The 17305-nt window shown below is 45.8% G+C and overlaps 1 protein-coding gene across 1 annotated transcript in view; it reads right to left on the bottom strand.

The window, feature by feature from the left end:
- Window positions 1-10284: 10284 nt before the first annotated feature.
- Window positions 10285-17305, bottom strand: part of TRIOBP (TRIO and F-actin binding protein) — an 88647-nt gene continuing 81626 nt past the window's right edge. The window contains exons 13-14 of the mRNA XM_068251421.1: window positions 15206-15369; window positions 10285-10412 (exon numbers count right to left, since the gene is read on the bottom strand). Coding sequence (XP_068107522.1) covers window positions 15208-15369 — 162 coding nt within the window. The 3' untranslated portion in view covers window positions 10285-10412; window positions 15206-15207. The remainder of the gene's footprint in view (window positions 10413-15205; window positions 15370-17305) is intronic.

Below are 17305 nucleotides of genomic sequence, written 5' to 3'. Positions count from 1 at the left end.
AGCTGTACTACGCATAGAAATCATGATCTCATAAGTTTATTTTCAATTCTGCTTTAACCATAAGCCAAACCATCCTTAGAATCGCAACTCACAGAGAATTAAGACAACGAAAAGTATCCTTAACTTATAGATTCTATCTTTATACAAACTAGCTTATTTCTTTGTATAGTCACCTTTACTCTGCGGAAAGTTCTACAAAACATAGCTGGAAAAACAAAACAAGTGAATGACGAGCTGTCACTTGGGGGAACTAGTTTTCTGTGTTCAGTCTAACGAGGTTTCCCGTGTTTTGCTGTGTGCTAGTCCGTCACTGTTGCCCAAATTTTCAGTGCATTGTTCTTAGTAAATCAAAAAATATTGGCTCAGACATACCTAGCACCAAGGTTTAAACTAGAAGTGCATACATGCGCACAGTAAATGTCGCCTGCATGTATCAGGACTGCACAGACATGTCGCTAACCTACAGGCTAGCAGTGTGTTCTGTTGCTATGCAGTGGGGAGGAGGGACAACAAATAATGCACGTCGGAGCGGGAGGGGTAAGGTGAGCAATAGGCTAGTGCAAGTCGACCCAGCACTCCAAAACCCTCTCTGGAACTTATCAGGGCGTATCACGGTCACTGTACACACAATAGATTCTCGGCAGACGCCCTTGACTGGTGGACTCAGATGGGAACCATCTAACGAGTGTACACTAAGAGCAAATTATAGATATAATTACTAGAGAGGGTCAATGGGATGGTAAGCCCTGCTGGTATAGCTTCGGTAATAGGCCTCTGGTATTGTCTTACAAGATTCAGAGATGGTTAACGAGATGTGAATAATTTGGGCCTGCTTGCAAAAATGTTATGCAAACAGTATGCAGCTTGAAATTGGGCCAATCAAAATCAACTTGCATTTGACACATCTCGTGCTACCTACAACTGATAGAAAGCCCTATATAGAACTCGGAAGAATACAAAAAGTTATTAAAAAATAAGGCAGTTTTCAGCTGGACACTTTTTATAGGTTCTTTATGAAACATACAAGAAACAGGCTAAAACCTGGATAAAGAGAATAGACATGGTTCATAAGATGCCAGTAAGCCCAGATTACACACAAATGGGCAGCTTGGAAACGAGCCAATCGAATACACTTCCTGTTGACTTCTGATTGGCTGGGTTACAATCAGCATGAACTTGGCATACGGGTTGGAATATTTAGCATTGACCGTGTCTAGAAGAGAACGTCCAAAGACATGGGAGCTGTGACTACTTGCCCGGTTGCCACGTTGATTCTCTGCCATTATCGCTGAGCCAGAATGTGTATCCAGATCAGCTTTACAGATGCTAAAGGCTGCATGCTTGCTGCAGGTGTGAATTAAAGTGGAACTGAAAAGTCACTAAAAATAAGAGTTTCAATTACCTGGGGCTTCTGCCAACCCCCTGCAGCCGACCTGTGCCCACAAAGTTCTCAAGCGATTCTCCGTTTCCCTGCCACGGCTCACTTTCACTGCACACAGTGGAATCTGACTTTTAATACGAAGTCCACTGCACAGCCCTGGCTACGCGTATCAGAGTATGTGTTGCCGTGGCCAAGAGCATCCTGTGCAGGTGCAGTATGAGAAAATCTCTACTGTGCCTGTGCAGTATTGCTCTCGGCGACGGGAGCGTGGAGGATGCGCGCAGCCAGGGAAGAGAAAGTGAGCTGTGGTGGGGAGATAGATGATAGTTTGAGAACTTTGTGGGCACAGGTCGGCAGCAGGGTTGCTGGCAGAAGGCCCAGGTAAGTGAAACTCAAAAAAATTTTTTGTGACTCTTCAGTTCTGCTTTAAAGGGAAACAAGCACTACTTTTGTTTCCCAGTTTCAAATAGCTATAGGAGCTGCCATTTTCCCCCTCCCCTACTAGCTGCCCATTATTTGTCCAGGGCAAGGTGTGAAGATAGCATCTGTGACTTATCTAAACTCGTTAAAGGGGCACTACGGCGAAAAATTTAAAATATGTGCAAACATAGACAAATAAAAAGTAAGTTTATTCCAGAGTAGAATGAGCTGTAAATTACTTTTCTCCTAGGTTGCTGTCACTTACAGTAGGTAGTAGAAATCTGACAGAAGCGACAGGTTTTGGACTAGTCCATCGCTTCATAGGGGATTCTCAGCAAGGCTTTTATTCTTTATACAGATATTCCCTAAAAAGGATTTAACCTCCCTGGCGGTAAGCCCGAGCTGAGCTCGGGCTATGCTGCGCAGGGGGAGATCTCAGCCCCTGGTGGGGCGATTTTTATGCTGTAAATTGCTGTGCGCGCAGCCAGCACTTTGCTAGCCGCGCGCACAGCTTGATCGCCGCCGCACGCAGCGGCGAAAGAGGGCCCCCGCCAGAGCCCTGCGCTGCCCAGACCAACGAGTTCCGGGCAGTGCTATGGGCTGGATCGGAGGTGTCTGACGTCAGGACGTCGGCTGACGTCATCCCGATCGTCGCCATGGCGACAGGAGAAGCCAAACAGGGGAACGCGTTATATACGCGTTCCCGTTTGCTATGGTTGCCGGCGACGATCGCACTAGAGGGACACATGCGCCCTCTAGTGGTGTTTCATGTAGCTACCACTCTGGTAGCTTTACATGAAACAAAAAAAATAAATAAAAAAAAAAGGATTTTTGCTAATTTGGCAAAAAAAATTAACTGCCAGGGAGGTTAAACAATGATGCTGGGCAGCTTCCCTGCTTGCTGCACACTATTTTGGCAGTTGGACACAGCAACTGCCATTCACTAAGTGCTTTTGAAAATAAATAAATCCCTGAGAATCCCCTATGAAGAAATGGACTAGTCCAAAACCTGTCACTTTTTTGCCATAGTGCCCAATCCCCTCCCTCCCTCCCCCAGGCAGGCCTGGGAAGTAGGCTGATAAAAGCCCCTGCTAAACTTTTTAAATATTAAAAGAAGAGGCAAAATTAAAGTTAGTTTTCTTAATGAGCCACATTGTTGGCATGCATATTTAATGTGCTATTGAGATGCCCTGTGTGCTAAAAATTGTGCTTGGTTCACTTCAAAGTGTACCAGAGCTCAATGAAATAAAAAGATTTTTACTGCAGCCCCATCCGCTCAGATCGCTCCCACACCGCCGTCCTCCTCTGCCCGCAGCTCCGGTACCGGGTCCTGTCACTTTCGACAGTCTGAGCCAGGCTATGCAGGAGAAGTGCGCGCTCTACGTATCTCTTCAGCAGCTGCTTGTGAGTGGCCACAACACTGGTCATGTGCTACAAAGGCTGTTGAGGAAAAGATGCTGTGTCTACTTCACCGGTCCATGTAGGAATTATCAGTGTGGATCCAGCTGTCCTTCACCCTCCCCAATAAAGAACTAACCCCTCATTGTGTTTGTGATAACAGAGCCAGCAGGCACAGCCTCGGAGGAACTAACCTCTCCTACTTTGCATAACAACCCCCTCCCCCATTTAAGGCACTTGCAGTGTTCGGTGGTGGGCGCCGCATGCAATCATCTATGATAAAGACAATGGCCTCAATTCACTAAGCTCATCTCCTGTCTTTAACCTCCCTGGCGGTCTATTAAGATCGCCAGGGCGGCTGCGGGAGGGTTTTTTTTTTAATAAAAAAAAAACTGTTTCATGCAGCCAACTGAAAGTTGGCTGCATGAAAGCCCACTAGAGGGCGCTCCGGAGGCGTTCTTCCGATCGCCTCCGGCGCCCAGAATAAACAAGGAAGGCTGCAATGAGCAGCCTTCCTTGTTTTGCTTACATCGTCGCCATAGCGACGAGCGGAGTGACGTCATGGACGTCAGCCGACGTCCTGACGTCAGCCGCCTCCGATCCAGCCCTTAGTGCTGGCCGGAACTTTTGTTCCGGCTGCGCAGGGCTCGGGCGGCTGGGGGGACCCTCTTTCGCCGCTGCTCGCGGCGGATCGCCGCGATCAGGCAGCACACGCGGCTGGCAAAGTGCCGGCTGCGTGTGCTGCTTTTTATTTCGCTCAAATCGGCCCAGCAGGGCCTGAGCGGCGACCTCCGGCGGTGATGGACGTGTATAGTCGTCCATACCGCTGAGGAGGTTAATAACGTTTCTATATAGTTATCACCATGGTGATGAGGCATGTCATATTCAGGAAACATTTTACTTCAGGCGAACCTAAAGTTAACTCTTCTGTCTTTAAAGCGGACCCAAACCAAACATTTTTTTTATTAAAAATATCTAGTTGCACCACTCTGACACATACAAAGATAAATAAACACTCCTTCAAACATATGATCATTTCAGTGCATGCTTTTCACCCTTCTCTTTTTATAACTAGGGTTATACTGGGGGCAGCCATTAGCAATTCCTCCATTGCTGGACACCATCTACTCCATCAGTTTGCCGGAAAAATCCCGGCAATTTGAAAAGAAGGGAGGAGTTCCTCCAATAAATGTAAAATATTTTACATGTGTCATCATGCAGCTGAAAAAAGGCTGCTATTTATTATTATAATTTAGAAAATAGGTTTTATTTCTGAAATCTTGTATTTTTAATTTGGGTCCACTTTAAGTTAACTCTTCAATCCCTAAGGCTCATACACACGTCGGATTTATCCAAACGACCGGTCGTTTGGACGTCAAATTGGGCGTGTACAGTCGGTCGTTTTGACGGATCCATCAAAACCAGCGTTCTCAGCTGAACGACCGATTGTACACACGCCCAAAATCCAACTTGTGTATGTACCTTTAAAATAACTCCAGAATTCTAAAGTTAAAGACAGGCTGTTAATGAACTGCATGTGAAAATAACTACAGGGGAGGTAACTTAAGGAATGAAGAGATAAGATAACTCTCTCACTGTGTCATGGTATGTTTTCTCTTGCCTTATTATATCCAGCATGATCTTAGTGAATTGAGGCCATTGTTGCAGTTTTTAAAAAATACCTGAAGTGATGTGTGACATGATGAGATAGACATGGGTATGTACAGTGCCAAGCACACAAATAACTATGCTGTGTTCCTTTATTTCTTTCTCTGCCTGAAAGAGTTAAATATCAGGTATGTAAGTGGCTGCCTCGGTCCTGACTCAGACAGGAAGTGACTACAGTGTGACCCTCACTGATAAGAAATTCCCCTTTGCACATCTTTCTTGCTCTCAGAAGCCATTTTCTGCTAGGAAAGTGTTTTATAGTTGGAATTTCTTATCAGTGAGGGTCACAGTGTAGTCACTTCCTGTCTGAGTCAGGACTGAGTCAGCCACTTACATACCTAATATTTAACTCTTTCAGGCAGAGAAAGAAAAAAAAGGAACACAGCATAGTTATTTGTGTGCCAGGCACTGTACATACACATGTCTATCTCATGTCACATGTCACATGTCACTTCGGGTATCCTTTAAAGCGGACCTAAACTCAGAACTTCCTCTCTGCTCTAAAAGATAAGCAACAGCATAATAACCTTTAAAGAAAAAACATTTCTTTGTTACAGCTGATACAAATCTGCAGTGGGTCCATTTCCTGCTTTCATGGAAGACGACGCAGGGTTAACATCCTGTGTTTACAACTTAGCAGCTCTGCCAAGGCAACAGAGGATCCTGAGCTGACACAGCTGAGATCAAATAACACTTGTGTTTCGTCACAAGCGAGGGGGAATTAGACAGGCCAAACTCTCTAAATACATACAGGGGGCATTTCTTTAGGTTTTCATTCTGTCCTGCGCAAGAGTTCAGGTCCACTTTAACTATTAGTATCCTTTCTATATTTGTACTGGTCATATTTAAAATTGTGACATTAAACGTTAAAGGGGAACTTCAGCCTAAACAAACATACGGTCATTAAGTTACATTAGTTCTGTTAAAGAGGAGCTGTTAGGTATAAGGTCTCAGAGAAAATAAACACATATATCAGTAGCTAAAGATTGGCTGTACTTACATTACATATGCATTTCACTGTCCACGTTTGTACTTCACAGAATTTGTATATAGTATATGCAGAGATAGATGCTCCTGACAGCTCATGGCAGGCTCCATGTTTTTCTGTCAAATGTGTCGTCATGTCCTGCCTGCTTCCTGATCACAGAAAAGCTGGTACTTGAACAACACAGTGTGCAGTGAATATTAATGAGCCATGTGGCTAGGAACAATAGCTGACTCCTGCAGTGTACTCTGCCCGAGATTTAGGCCTCGTTCAGACTATACGCGCTGCCGTGCGCATTTTGGCAGCGCGTATAGTGTGCGACACGCAAGAACGGTAGAAGGGCATAGACAGCCCTTCTACCGTTCCCATCATATGCGCTGCGTGGCAGCGCGATTGCGCTATCGCGTGCTGCACGCATTTTTGGGAATCGCAGCGCAGGTCCCATTCATTGTAATGAATGGGATCTGCAGCGCATAGGAGCGCAGATGGCGTGCGATCGGACGCGTTGCGTTCCAATCGCACAGCCATCTGCGCTAATGATGTGAACGAGGCCTTATCAGTGCTACGCGCTGGACTGATTACAAGCTGCTGTAACGTCTCATTAGCAGCCGAGGGGAGGGCCCCAGAATGCTTTGCAGTATAGTATGCGGCTTGCGTCCTCTTGGGTTTTAACAGCCTTGCTGATAAGCACACATCAAAGGTAACTGAGATTTTTATCTTCACTAATGGCTTTTGGGCTTCCTTCTAAACTGTTTAACACAGGAGAATAGAGGTTTAAATTAGCTTCTGCAGCCTGACAGTTACTCTTTAAGTAAAATAGATAGGTAATATAATCTCTTACCCACCCTATTTTAAAAGAACAGGCAAATGTTTGATTTCATGAGGGCAGCCATCTTTTTGATTGGAAGGAGGTGACAGGGAGCATGAGACACAGTTCCAACTGTCCTGTGTCCTGATAACCCCTCCCAGTTGCTAAGCAACACGAACAACAACATAGGAAATCCCATCATGCTTTGCACAGCATCAGGGAAAACCGCCTGGGCAGATTTCTTTGATGGGGTGGAGCTCAGCTAAAAATGCAGCCAAAATCGATGCTTTGGTAAGAAAAACAAAGTTCTGATGCTGTGAAACTGTTAAAGAGAACCCGAGGTGGGTTTGAAGAATATTATCTGCATACAGAGGCTGGATCTGCCTATACAGCCCAGCCTCTGTTGCTATCCCAAACCCCCCTAAGGTCCCCCTGCACTCTGCAATCCCTCATAAATCGCAGCCACGCTGCTGACAAACAGCTTGTCAGAGCTGGCTGTGTTTATCTCTATAGTGTCAGTCTGCTGCTCTCCCCGCCTCCTGCAGAACTCCAGTCCCCGCCTGCATCCCTTCCCTCCCTGCTGATTGGAGGGAAGTGACGGGGCAGGGACCGGAGCTATGCAGGAGGCGGGGGAGCAGCTGAGACTGACACTACAGATGTAAACACAGCCTCACAGCATGGCTGTGATTTATGAGGGATTGCAGAGTGCAGGGGGACCTTAGTGGGGTTTGGGATAGCAACAGAGGCTGGGCTGTATAGGCAGATCCAGCCTCTGTATGCAGATAACATTCTTTAAACACACCTCGGGTTCTCTTTAAAGAAACACCAAGCCTTTTCTGCGCTGCTGAGTAGATTTTTAGTGTGGAGGTTCACTTTAAGTTTTACTAATGAATAAAAAGGCACTTCATTGTTATTTGGTAGATTTAATGTGCAGAGAACTTGCTAAGTAAGAGTGATCTGATTGGTCTGCATTCCTGGCTGCCTGAACTCTCCTACATTTGTACCTCCTACTACTGAGGTAAGTATCGAACTTCAGATTTTTATTTAATTCGCTTCAGGTGACCAGTACTCAGAACGTCCTCTTTGCTCTAAAAGATAAGCAACAGCATAATAAACTTTAAAGAGACATTTCTTTGTTACAGCTGATACAAACCCTGTAATAAATCTGCAGTTTGTCTACTTCCTGCTTTCATGGAAGCAGACATAGGGTTAACATCCTGTGTTTACAAATTAGCTGCTCTGCTGAGGCAGCCAGCTGGCACAGCTTGCGAGATCAAATCACACTGGTGACAAGTCCCAGATGAGGGGGAATTAGACAGGCTAAGCTCTCTAAATACATACAGGGTGCATTTCTCTAGGTTTTTGCTTCTACCCTGTGGTAGGCAATGGGAGTTCATATTAGCTTGTCTGGCAAGGCTTTACGTCTGCTTCCTTTGCATTTTTACCCCCTCGCAGCTTGATATTCGCCATGTAACTCGTTTATGTTGCTAGATACACAATGAGCCAGCACATAATCAGCTTTACTACTGGCAGACATGAAAAACAGAGAGCACCAACTGCCACTATCTATAACCACACCTCCTAACAATGCAATAGGCTAAAAGGTTTTTTGTTATAGATATAGAATATAGATATGCGCAGAGGGAGATACTGGCTTGGAAACAGCCGTTATTACCCACAATGCAACGAGACAGCAAACTGCCAGGACCATGGTCATGACATCACACTGTGGGAGGGGTTTCACCACAATATCAGCCATACAGAGCCCTTTGGTGATCTGTTTGAGAAAAGGTAAAGATTTCTCATGGGAAAGGGGGTATCAGCTACTGATTGGGATGACGTTCAATCCTCAGGTACATTTCCCCTTTATTACAGCAGACAACTATATTGACCAAAATATAATTATATATAAGTAACAGAGGGAGGAGCCAAACATGTCCTGCTTATCCTATATTGCCCAATCACTAGTTTAGCTAAGAACAGGAGTACTTAAAGAGACTCTGAAGCGAGAATAAATCTCGCTTCAGAGCTCATAGTTAGCAGGGGCATGTGTGCCCCTGCTAAACCGCAGCTATAGCGCCGCTAAACGGGGGTCCCTTCACCCCCAAATTCCCCACTGCGACACTTGGTCGCAGACTTGGTCGCTCCTGGAGGCAGGGCTAACGGCTGCAGCCCTGCCTCCAGTCGCGTCTATCAGCGGCGCATCGCCGCCTCTCCCCTGCCCCTCTCAGTGAAGGAAGACTGAGAGGGGCGGGGAAGAGGCGGAGATACGCGCTGACAGACGTGCGTGGGGCAGGGCTGCGGCGGTTAGCCCTGCCCCAACCAGGAAGCGCTCCCCCGCATTACGGAGGGGATTTGGGGGATCAGGGACCCCCGTTAAGCCGCGGGATAGCGGCGGTTTAGCAGGGGTACACATGCCCCTGCTATCTATGAGGTCTGAAGCGAGATTTATTCTCGCTTCAGACTCTCTTTAAAGCGGATTCGAGATGAAAAACTAACTATAACAAGTAACTTGTCTATATATCTTATCTAGAGTTTAGATAGTTTACACAGCAAATCTAGCTGCAAACAGCTTCAATAGAATGTGATTATTTCTTCCTGTGATACAATGACAGCAGCCATGTTGTTTGTAAACATTACACAGAGGCAGGCTTATCTGTATCTTGAGCACTCAGCCTGTGAAAAAAACCTAATTCCCCCTCCTCCTCCCCTCTGAAATCAATGGCTAGTAACACCTCCCCCTCCTCCTGCCCAGATTGAGCTCCCATAAACCCTTGCTATCGCCAAGGCTCTCTGAAAGCCTGTGGGCGTGGCTTGTTTAGTTTATATGGAATTAGAGTATTAAAACAAAAACAAAAAAGTATTTGGCTTGAGGAATGCGCTATACACAATAGGAAAGGAACACAATCATGCAATGAGTAAAAGTTCACCTCGGATCCACTTTAACAGCCTCCAGGGTGCAATGTGAAAGGTTAACAGACACCTGAACTTATAGGAACACTGATGTATACTTACCTAATGTTTTCACCTCTTTTTGATTCTAATCACTTAATGCTTAGTGTAGTAACATTTGCTGTGTTAATGCTTATAGGGGTGCTGTACTCACACTACTAAATAAGTGACTATCCAGATTTTACAGTTGCTTTTAAAAACATAAGGCATTGATATCATTGACCTAAATAGCACTCAAAAACTTGCATAGGGTGTATAAAGACTCTGATCCTCCGGAATTCTTTGTATGACTCTACAGAGGCTTTCTACAATCCTCGGCTGGAATAGCGCACCTCTCAGCATACAACTAGTATTCACAAAAAGCAGCTAGTGTACGGATATTGCTTACAATGATTGCATTCATACTTGCATCTATACATCTTGGCCACACCCACCACGCCCTCCCCCACCACCACCCTCCTCAGTGCATTTACCAGCATGCCACGTATTCACACATCCACATACATGCAAGTTGGTCTCTGAATGACAATATTTACAATAGGTCATACGTAACATATCCTATAAATGTCCCCCAATACCCGACGCTGCAGATTTGGGGCTACGTGACCTTGTGCTAATGTCTTAGACACGTGGGTAAGGTCCCCCCGCCCCCATTTTAAAATAAAAATAAAGAACTGTATAAAATTCTGTGATTCACATATAAAATAAGAGCAGTCTTGTGGCGCGGGCAGAGAGCTGGTGATGTCACAGTGTCTGCAAAAACGGGAATTCCATCTCAGTGTAAACAGCGAGGCTGAAACCTGTATGGGGGAACAACAACAACAAAAGTGTTAGTATATGAAAAAGGATAGATCTGGGGAAACCACACTTTTCACAACTAATCTTACAGACTGAACAGGTTTGGTTACATACAAGAGAATCTCTGTTTATCCTGTCCTACCTTAGGAAGTAGTTATGGCAAACTCTGTATCTGCATTTAACCACTTTACCCCCGCGCGTACGTATTTCTCCGCCCCTTTTTCCATCCTTTAACAACCAGGGACGGAGAAATACGTACTTTCCGCGCTCCCGACGCTGTCCGCGCTCCCGCTCGTAAACACGCCGCCCGCCGCTAGTAAACACGCCGCTGCCCGCTCGCCCAGAGATCAATGAGCGGGAAAATCCATTCCCGTTCGTTGATCTAAGCCCCGCAATGATCCGCTGCTCTCCTATGGGCAGCGCGATCATTGTGAGAAAAAACTCACGTGTCCAGCCTCCTTATACTTCCTCCAAGCTTCCGGAAGGAAGCTTGGAGGTCGCATTAAAACAAAAAGTTACTGTGGCCATCTTGTGGCCAAATAGTAAACTACACCCTACACATTTTTCACATACAAATAAATGACTTTTACACATAAAATTAACTCATTACCTCCCACACTCCCCATTTTTTTTTTTTTGTAATTAAAAAAAAATAAAAAAATTTACAATTAAAAAAAAATATATAAATAGTTACCTTAGGGACTGAACTTTTTAAATATTTATGTCAAGAGGGTATAACACTGTTACTTTATAAACTATGGGCTTGTAATTAGGGATGGACGCAAAAATGAAAAAAATGCACCTTTATTTCCAAATAAAATATTGGCGCCAAACATTGTGATAGGGACATAATTTAAATGGTTTTATAACCGGGACAAAAGGGCAAATACATTTCATGGGTTTTAATTACAGTAGCATGCATTATTTAAAAACTAGAATGGCCGAAAACTGAAAAAATAATTATTTTTTTCCCCACATTTTTCTTATTTTCCCATTAAAACACATTTAGAAAAAAAATAATTCTTGGCATAATGTCCCACCTAAAGAAAGCCTAATTGGTGGCGAAAAAAACAAGATATAGTTCATTTCATTGCGATAAGTAATGATAAAGTTATAGACGAATGAATGGAAGGAGCGCTGAAAGGTGAAAATTGCTCTGGTGCTCAGGGGGTAAAACCCCTCAGTGGTGAAGTGGTTAAACCGGGAGTGTCACCATAAAATCAAATTTCAACAGCAACTGGAGTGTATTAAGTGATAAAGATGCTAATCCTGCATTCAAAACTTTTTCTGCTGTTATGATTTGGAGTTATCACATACTTAAGGAGCACTGGCCCTTTAATAGTCAGTGCCAAACAGTTGCATGCTGGGGGTTCTTTTTATCCAATATATTCCTCTTCAATGTATTTCCCTGCCTAGCTGCTTATCTGAAACACGATCCCCTGCTCACTTGTGTTTACAAGAAAGGCTGAGTGATTGGAGGAGAAAAGAAAAAAAAAAAAAGTAAAGGGCAGAAATGACATCAGGATTTAAGCTGGCCATACACTAGGCCAATTCCCCGCCAATCGACAGCAGAGTCGATCACTGGGATTGAATCTGCTGTCAAATCGTTAACGCAAAATTTAGATCTATTTCGTCCCGAAATAGATCGGTCCCGATCGCTCCGTGCGGGAAATTACCGCCGATCGCCCACGGGTAGGGAGCGCGTCGCTAGCGGCGTTGAGTGCCCGACAACCGACGCAATACAGCTGCAATACATTACCTGCTCCGCCGGCGCGACTCCCCCCGTCACCACTGCTCCGTCTCCGTGCTGGTCTCCGGGTCCGGCAGGCTTCCCTTCTTTCCCTTTTAAGGCTAATTGGCCCATGCCTTGTAAGGTGTTTTACCTTCCCCTGGATCAACTGGGATATGTGCAGGTTCAGGATGGTGTTTTATTTTTTTCTGGTTTGACTTGATGGACGAATATCTTTTTTCAACCAAACTGACTATGTAACTATGACACAAGGCCTACCCAGTAAAATCTATACTCCTCACTGTAAGCTGAAAAGTGTATTGACGGACATTTATCTAAAATTGAACACCGGATTCACAAAGCTATTTTAAAGTGTAGCTGTAGGGAATAAATGGCCAGAGTTAGATACTTACCTCAGTAGAGGAAAGCCTCTGGATTAGCCATAGGCTTATTATTTTTATTGTATTTATAAAGCGCCAACATATTACGCTGCGGGCACAAGATACATGATCATGTGATTTGGGCTGGTTAGGTAGGCCCAGTAATACAAGTACAGGCGGTCATAGGAAAGGAGCACACAATCCTGTAGAATACACTAGGGAAACGAGAGGGTACAAGATACAGGATCATGTGATTTAGGCTGGTTAGGTAGGTCCAGTAATTCAAGTATGAGGCAGTCATAGGAAAGGAGCACACAATCCTGTAGAATACACTAGGGAAGGGAAAGGGTACAAGATACATGATCATGTGATTGGGGCTGTTAGGTAGGTCCAGTAATACCAGTACGAGGCAGTCATAGGAAAGGAGCACACAATCATGTAGAATACACTAGGGAAGGGAGAGGGTACAAGATACATGATCATGTGATTGGGGCTGGGTTGGGTAGGCCCAGTAATACAAGTACGAGGCAGTCATAGGAAAGGAGCACACAATCCTGTAGAATACACTAGGGAAGGGAGAGGGTACAAGATACAGGATCATGTGATTTAGGGCTAGTTAGGTAGGTCCAGTAAAACAAGTATGACACAGTCAGAGTAAAGGAGCACACAATCATGTAGAATAAACTAGGGAAGGGAAAGGGTACAAGATACATGGGCTGGTTAGGTAGGTCCAGTAATACAGGTCCAGTAGGTCATAGGAAAGGAGCACAATGATGGGGCACACGATCATGTAGAATAAACTAGGGAAAGGAGGACAGAGGCTTACAATCTAATGGGAGTGGAGGTGGACACACTAGGTAGGGCTGTAGAATGAGTATTAAGCAGTGAGTGGTAGAGGGTGGGTAGGCAATTTTGAAGTGGTGGGTTTTGGTGGCTTGCTTGAATGTGTTGGAGTGACAAGTCTGATCAGCGGTGGAAGGGGCTTCCAGAGGGTTGGGGCGGCTCTTGAGAAATCCTGCAGGCGTGCATGGAAGTGGGAAATGCGCAGGGAAGTTTGGCGAAGGTCGTTGAAGGCCCGGAAAGGGTGGCCTGGTGTATACCTGTGAACAAGCTCCAAGATGTAGGCAGTGCAATGTTTGCGCACAGATTTATAGGCCAGGCATAGAAGCTTGAGACTTATCCTGAATCAGATAGGGAGCCAGTGCAGGGATTTACAGAGGGGCATGAGGAAGCGGAGCGGTGAGAAGAATGGTTCAGTCTGGCAACCACATTCATAACAGATTGAAGGGGGCAATGCGGTTCCAGGGGAGGTCAGACAGGGGGGAGTTACAGTAATCAAGGTGGGAGATGATGAGGGCATGGATGAGCAGCTTGTTAGTGTCCGGGGTCAGAAAGGGGCGGATCTTGGAGATATTACGGAGGTGGATATTGCAGGCTCTGGAGACTGTTTGGATATGGGGGATGAAGGAAAGGGCAGAGTCCAGGGTGACTGCCAGGCAACGGACCCGGGAGGTGGGGCGAATGGTCTTATCGGTTGTAAGGTGGAAATCTGGTAGTGCAGGTAGTGTCATTCGGGAAGATACTTCCTGTAACAGGTCTGAATCCAGGTACGCAGAATTACTAACTCCTCAGTCTAATACTTACCAGGGTTGTGGAGTCAGTTCATCTCACTCCTCGGTTTGTGAAATCTCTGACTCCAGAAACCCAAAATTTGCTCTGACTCTGTGACTTATTGGTCTAATACTTACCAGGGCTGTGGAGTTGGTGCAAAAATCATCCGACTCCTCAGTTTATGAAACCTCCGACTCCAGGTACCCAAAATTGTTCTAACTCTGCAGCCCTGGCTTGTACCGTGTACATAAATATTAAATTGAAGCCTGTGCACAGAGTGGGGAGGAAGGAAATACTGATAATACATACCTTGTGGAGGGAGGGGGTAATAATTGCACATATAGCACTGCATTCATGGGGATGGGGGGGGCCTGCTGAAGAGTTGTGGAGGGATGGATGGAAGGAAAATAGCACGGCAAGGTCGGCTGGTAATGTAAAGGGGGAAGTGGCATTACTGAGTCACATGACTATTATTGGGGGAGAGGCATTGCTGAGTCACATGACTATTATGGGGGGAGAGCATGCCATTGTTGAGTCACATGACTATAATTGGGCATAGGAAAGTGAGCGGCACTGAAAGGAAGACAATGGAGAGGCTGGAGGGTCATGTGTTTATAGGGCTACTCCAGTTATGGCTGTGGAGGGAGGAGTCATGGTGGCACCAATTGTATGTCTTCTCTGGCCATGGATATAGTGGGGGGGGGGATGGGAGGGGCACAGTTTAGCTGGAAGCCCCCCATGATTTGTAGTTACGGTACTCCTCTGCCTATCACACGCATGGGGTATGATGGAAGGTGTTGTCATGCCGACACCCCCCCCCCCCTACCAGCAAAACCACCATGGCTTCCTCCATCATGAAAATCTCGCAGAAGTAAGTAGATTCTTTGGCTTGCGCAGAACACGAGGGTTATTTACTAGACAGTCAGTTTTTTAACAGCTGCAACTTTTAAAAACAATTTGGTCTATATTTTACCCCCAATACAGCGGAGATCCACTTTAACTTCAATCCTACAAAAACAAAATATCTGTAGCGTCGGCTTGTATTCACACGAAAGAGAAAACGCAGGCCGCTTACCGTTATTCCCCTACGCTGTTCCGCAGTGCTGCCTCCTCACGGAGTGCCGCCATAGCCAGCCGCAAGTGCTCCTTCAGCTGGTCGATTTCACGCTCTGAGCGAGACTTGATGTTATTCAGCTCCACGTAAATGTCCTTGTATTTCTCGGAGGCATACCTCTTATCCTGAGCGGGAAACACAATTGGATTCAGGTGAAAAGTGTTCTTTTTTGTACTTTTCTTTTATTCAATAAATAGTTTATTTTACATTTACTGCATCCACTTTTCAAACAGTATGGCAAGCCGACACGGGGTGACAGGTAAACAGCAATGGTCAAGAGAGATGCTACCGTATTTTTCGGACCATAAGACGCACCTAGGATTAGAGGACAAAAAAAACCAGGGGATATATATATATATATATATATATATATATATATATATATATATATATATATATATATATATATATATATATATATATATATATATATATATATATATATATATATATATATATATATATATACTGTACTAAACCTGGTGCATCCATGGGGGTGTCCGTGTCCCCCTCTGTCCTCCCTGTCTGTCCCCGTGTCCCCCTCTGTCCTCCCTGTCTGTCCCCGTGTCCCCCTCTGTCCTCCCTGTCTGTCCCCGTGTCCCCCTCTGTCCTCCCTGTCTGTCCCCGTGTCCCCCTCTGTCCTCCCTGTCTGTCCCCGTGTCCCCCTCTGTCCTCCCTGTCTGTCCCCGTGTCCCCCTCTGTCCTCCCTGTCTGTCCCCGTGTCCCACTCTGTCCTCCCTGTCTGTCCCCGTGTCCCCCTCTGTCCCCGTGTCCCCCTCTGTCCCCGTGTCCCCCTCTGTCCCCGTGTCCCCCTCTGTCCCCGTGTCCCCCTCTGTCCCCGTGTCCCCCTCTGTCCCCGTGTCCCCCTCTGTCCCCGTGTCCCCCTCTGTCCCCGTGTCCCCCTCTGTCCCCGTGTCCCCCTCTGTCCCCGTGTCCCCCTCTGTCCCCGTGTCCTCCTCTGTCCCCGTGTCCTCCTCTGTCCCCGTGTCCTCCTCTGTCCCCGTGTCCTCCTCTGTCCCCGTGTCCTCCTCTGTCCCCGTGTCCTCCTCTGTCCCCGTGTCCTCCTCTGTCCCCGTGTCCTCCTCTGTCCCCGTGTCCTCCTCTGCATGCGCACAGTACAGGGAGTCCCCGACATTGCGGCGGGTTGGAGATCCGTATTGGCAGGTGTTCACAGGTCAGGAACTCCCTGCACTTGACTATAAGACGCAGTGACTCTCCAGCCCCCCCCCCCCCCCCCCCCCACCGTTGACTGTCCGAAGAAAATTTAAAGGGACTCCGAGCAGTGCAGAAACTATAGAAAGATGGATATCATTGTAAAGCTCTCTTTCTCTTTCCAATGATATATAAACCGCCGCCCTACGCATTTTAGTTTTCGCTATTTTCGCGATCGAAATTGCCGCGGCCGCACCTTCGTTTGCGAAAATAAAGAAAACTAAAAGGCATAGGGAGACGATTTAGGTGTCGCCAGAAAGAGGAGAAAGAGAGCTTTGAAATGATATCCATCTTTCCATAGTTACATTGTATTACACAGGGCGACTTTTTCTGCTGAATGGAGCTGCTGACACTGGGGAAAGTGTCGCCCTGTGTAATACAGGTAACTATAGAAAGATGGATATCATTTTAAAGCTCTCTTTCTCCTCTTTCTGGAGACACCTAAATCGTCGCCCTACGCCTTTTAGTTTTCTCTATTTTCGCGATGGAAGTCGCGGCCGCTGCAATTTCGATCACGAAAATAGCGAAAACTAAAAGGCGTAGGGTGGTGGTTTATATATCATTGGAAAGAGGAGAAAGAGAGCTTTAAAATGATATGCATCTTTCCATAGTTTCTGCACTGCTTGGAGTCCCTTTAATTGAAATGGCTGCACCAAATAGGAAGATGTTATGAATAACGGCAATGACCCCTTTAAAAAAAACAAACAAACACAGAAGTTTGCCTTCTTAATGCGGACCTGAACTTGGACCTGAGCTTAGAGCTTAATCTCTGCTCTAAAATATAAGCAACAGCATAATAACCTTTAAAGAAAAACATTTCTTTGTTACAGCTGATACAAATCCTGCAAT

The sequence above is a fragment of the Hyperolius riggenbachi genome, chromosome 9 (assembly GCF_040937935.1).
Source record: "Hyperolius riggenbachi isolate aHypRig1 chromosome 9, aHypRig1.pri, whole genome shotgun sequence".
NCBI lineage: Eukaryota > Metazoa > Chordata > Amphibia > Anura > Hyperoliidae > Hyperolius > Hyperolius riggenbachi.
The sequence above is the reverse complement of the archived record's forward strand: the minus strand, read 5'-3'. Positions and strand labels throughout refer to the sequence as shown.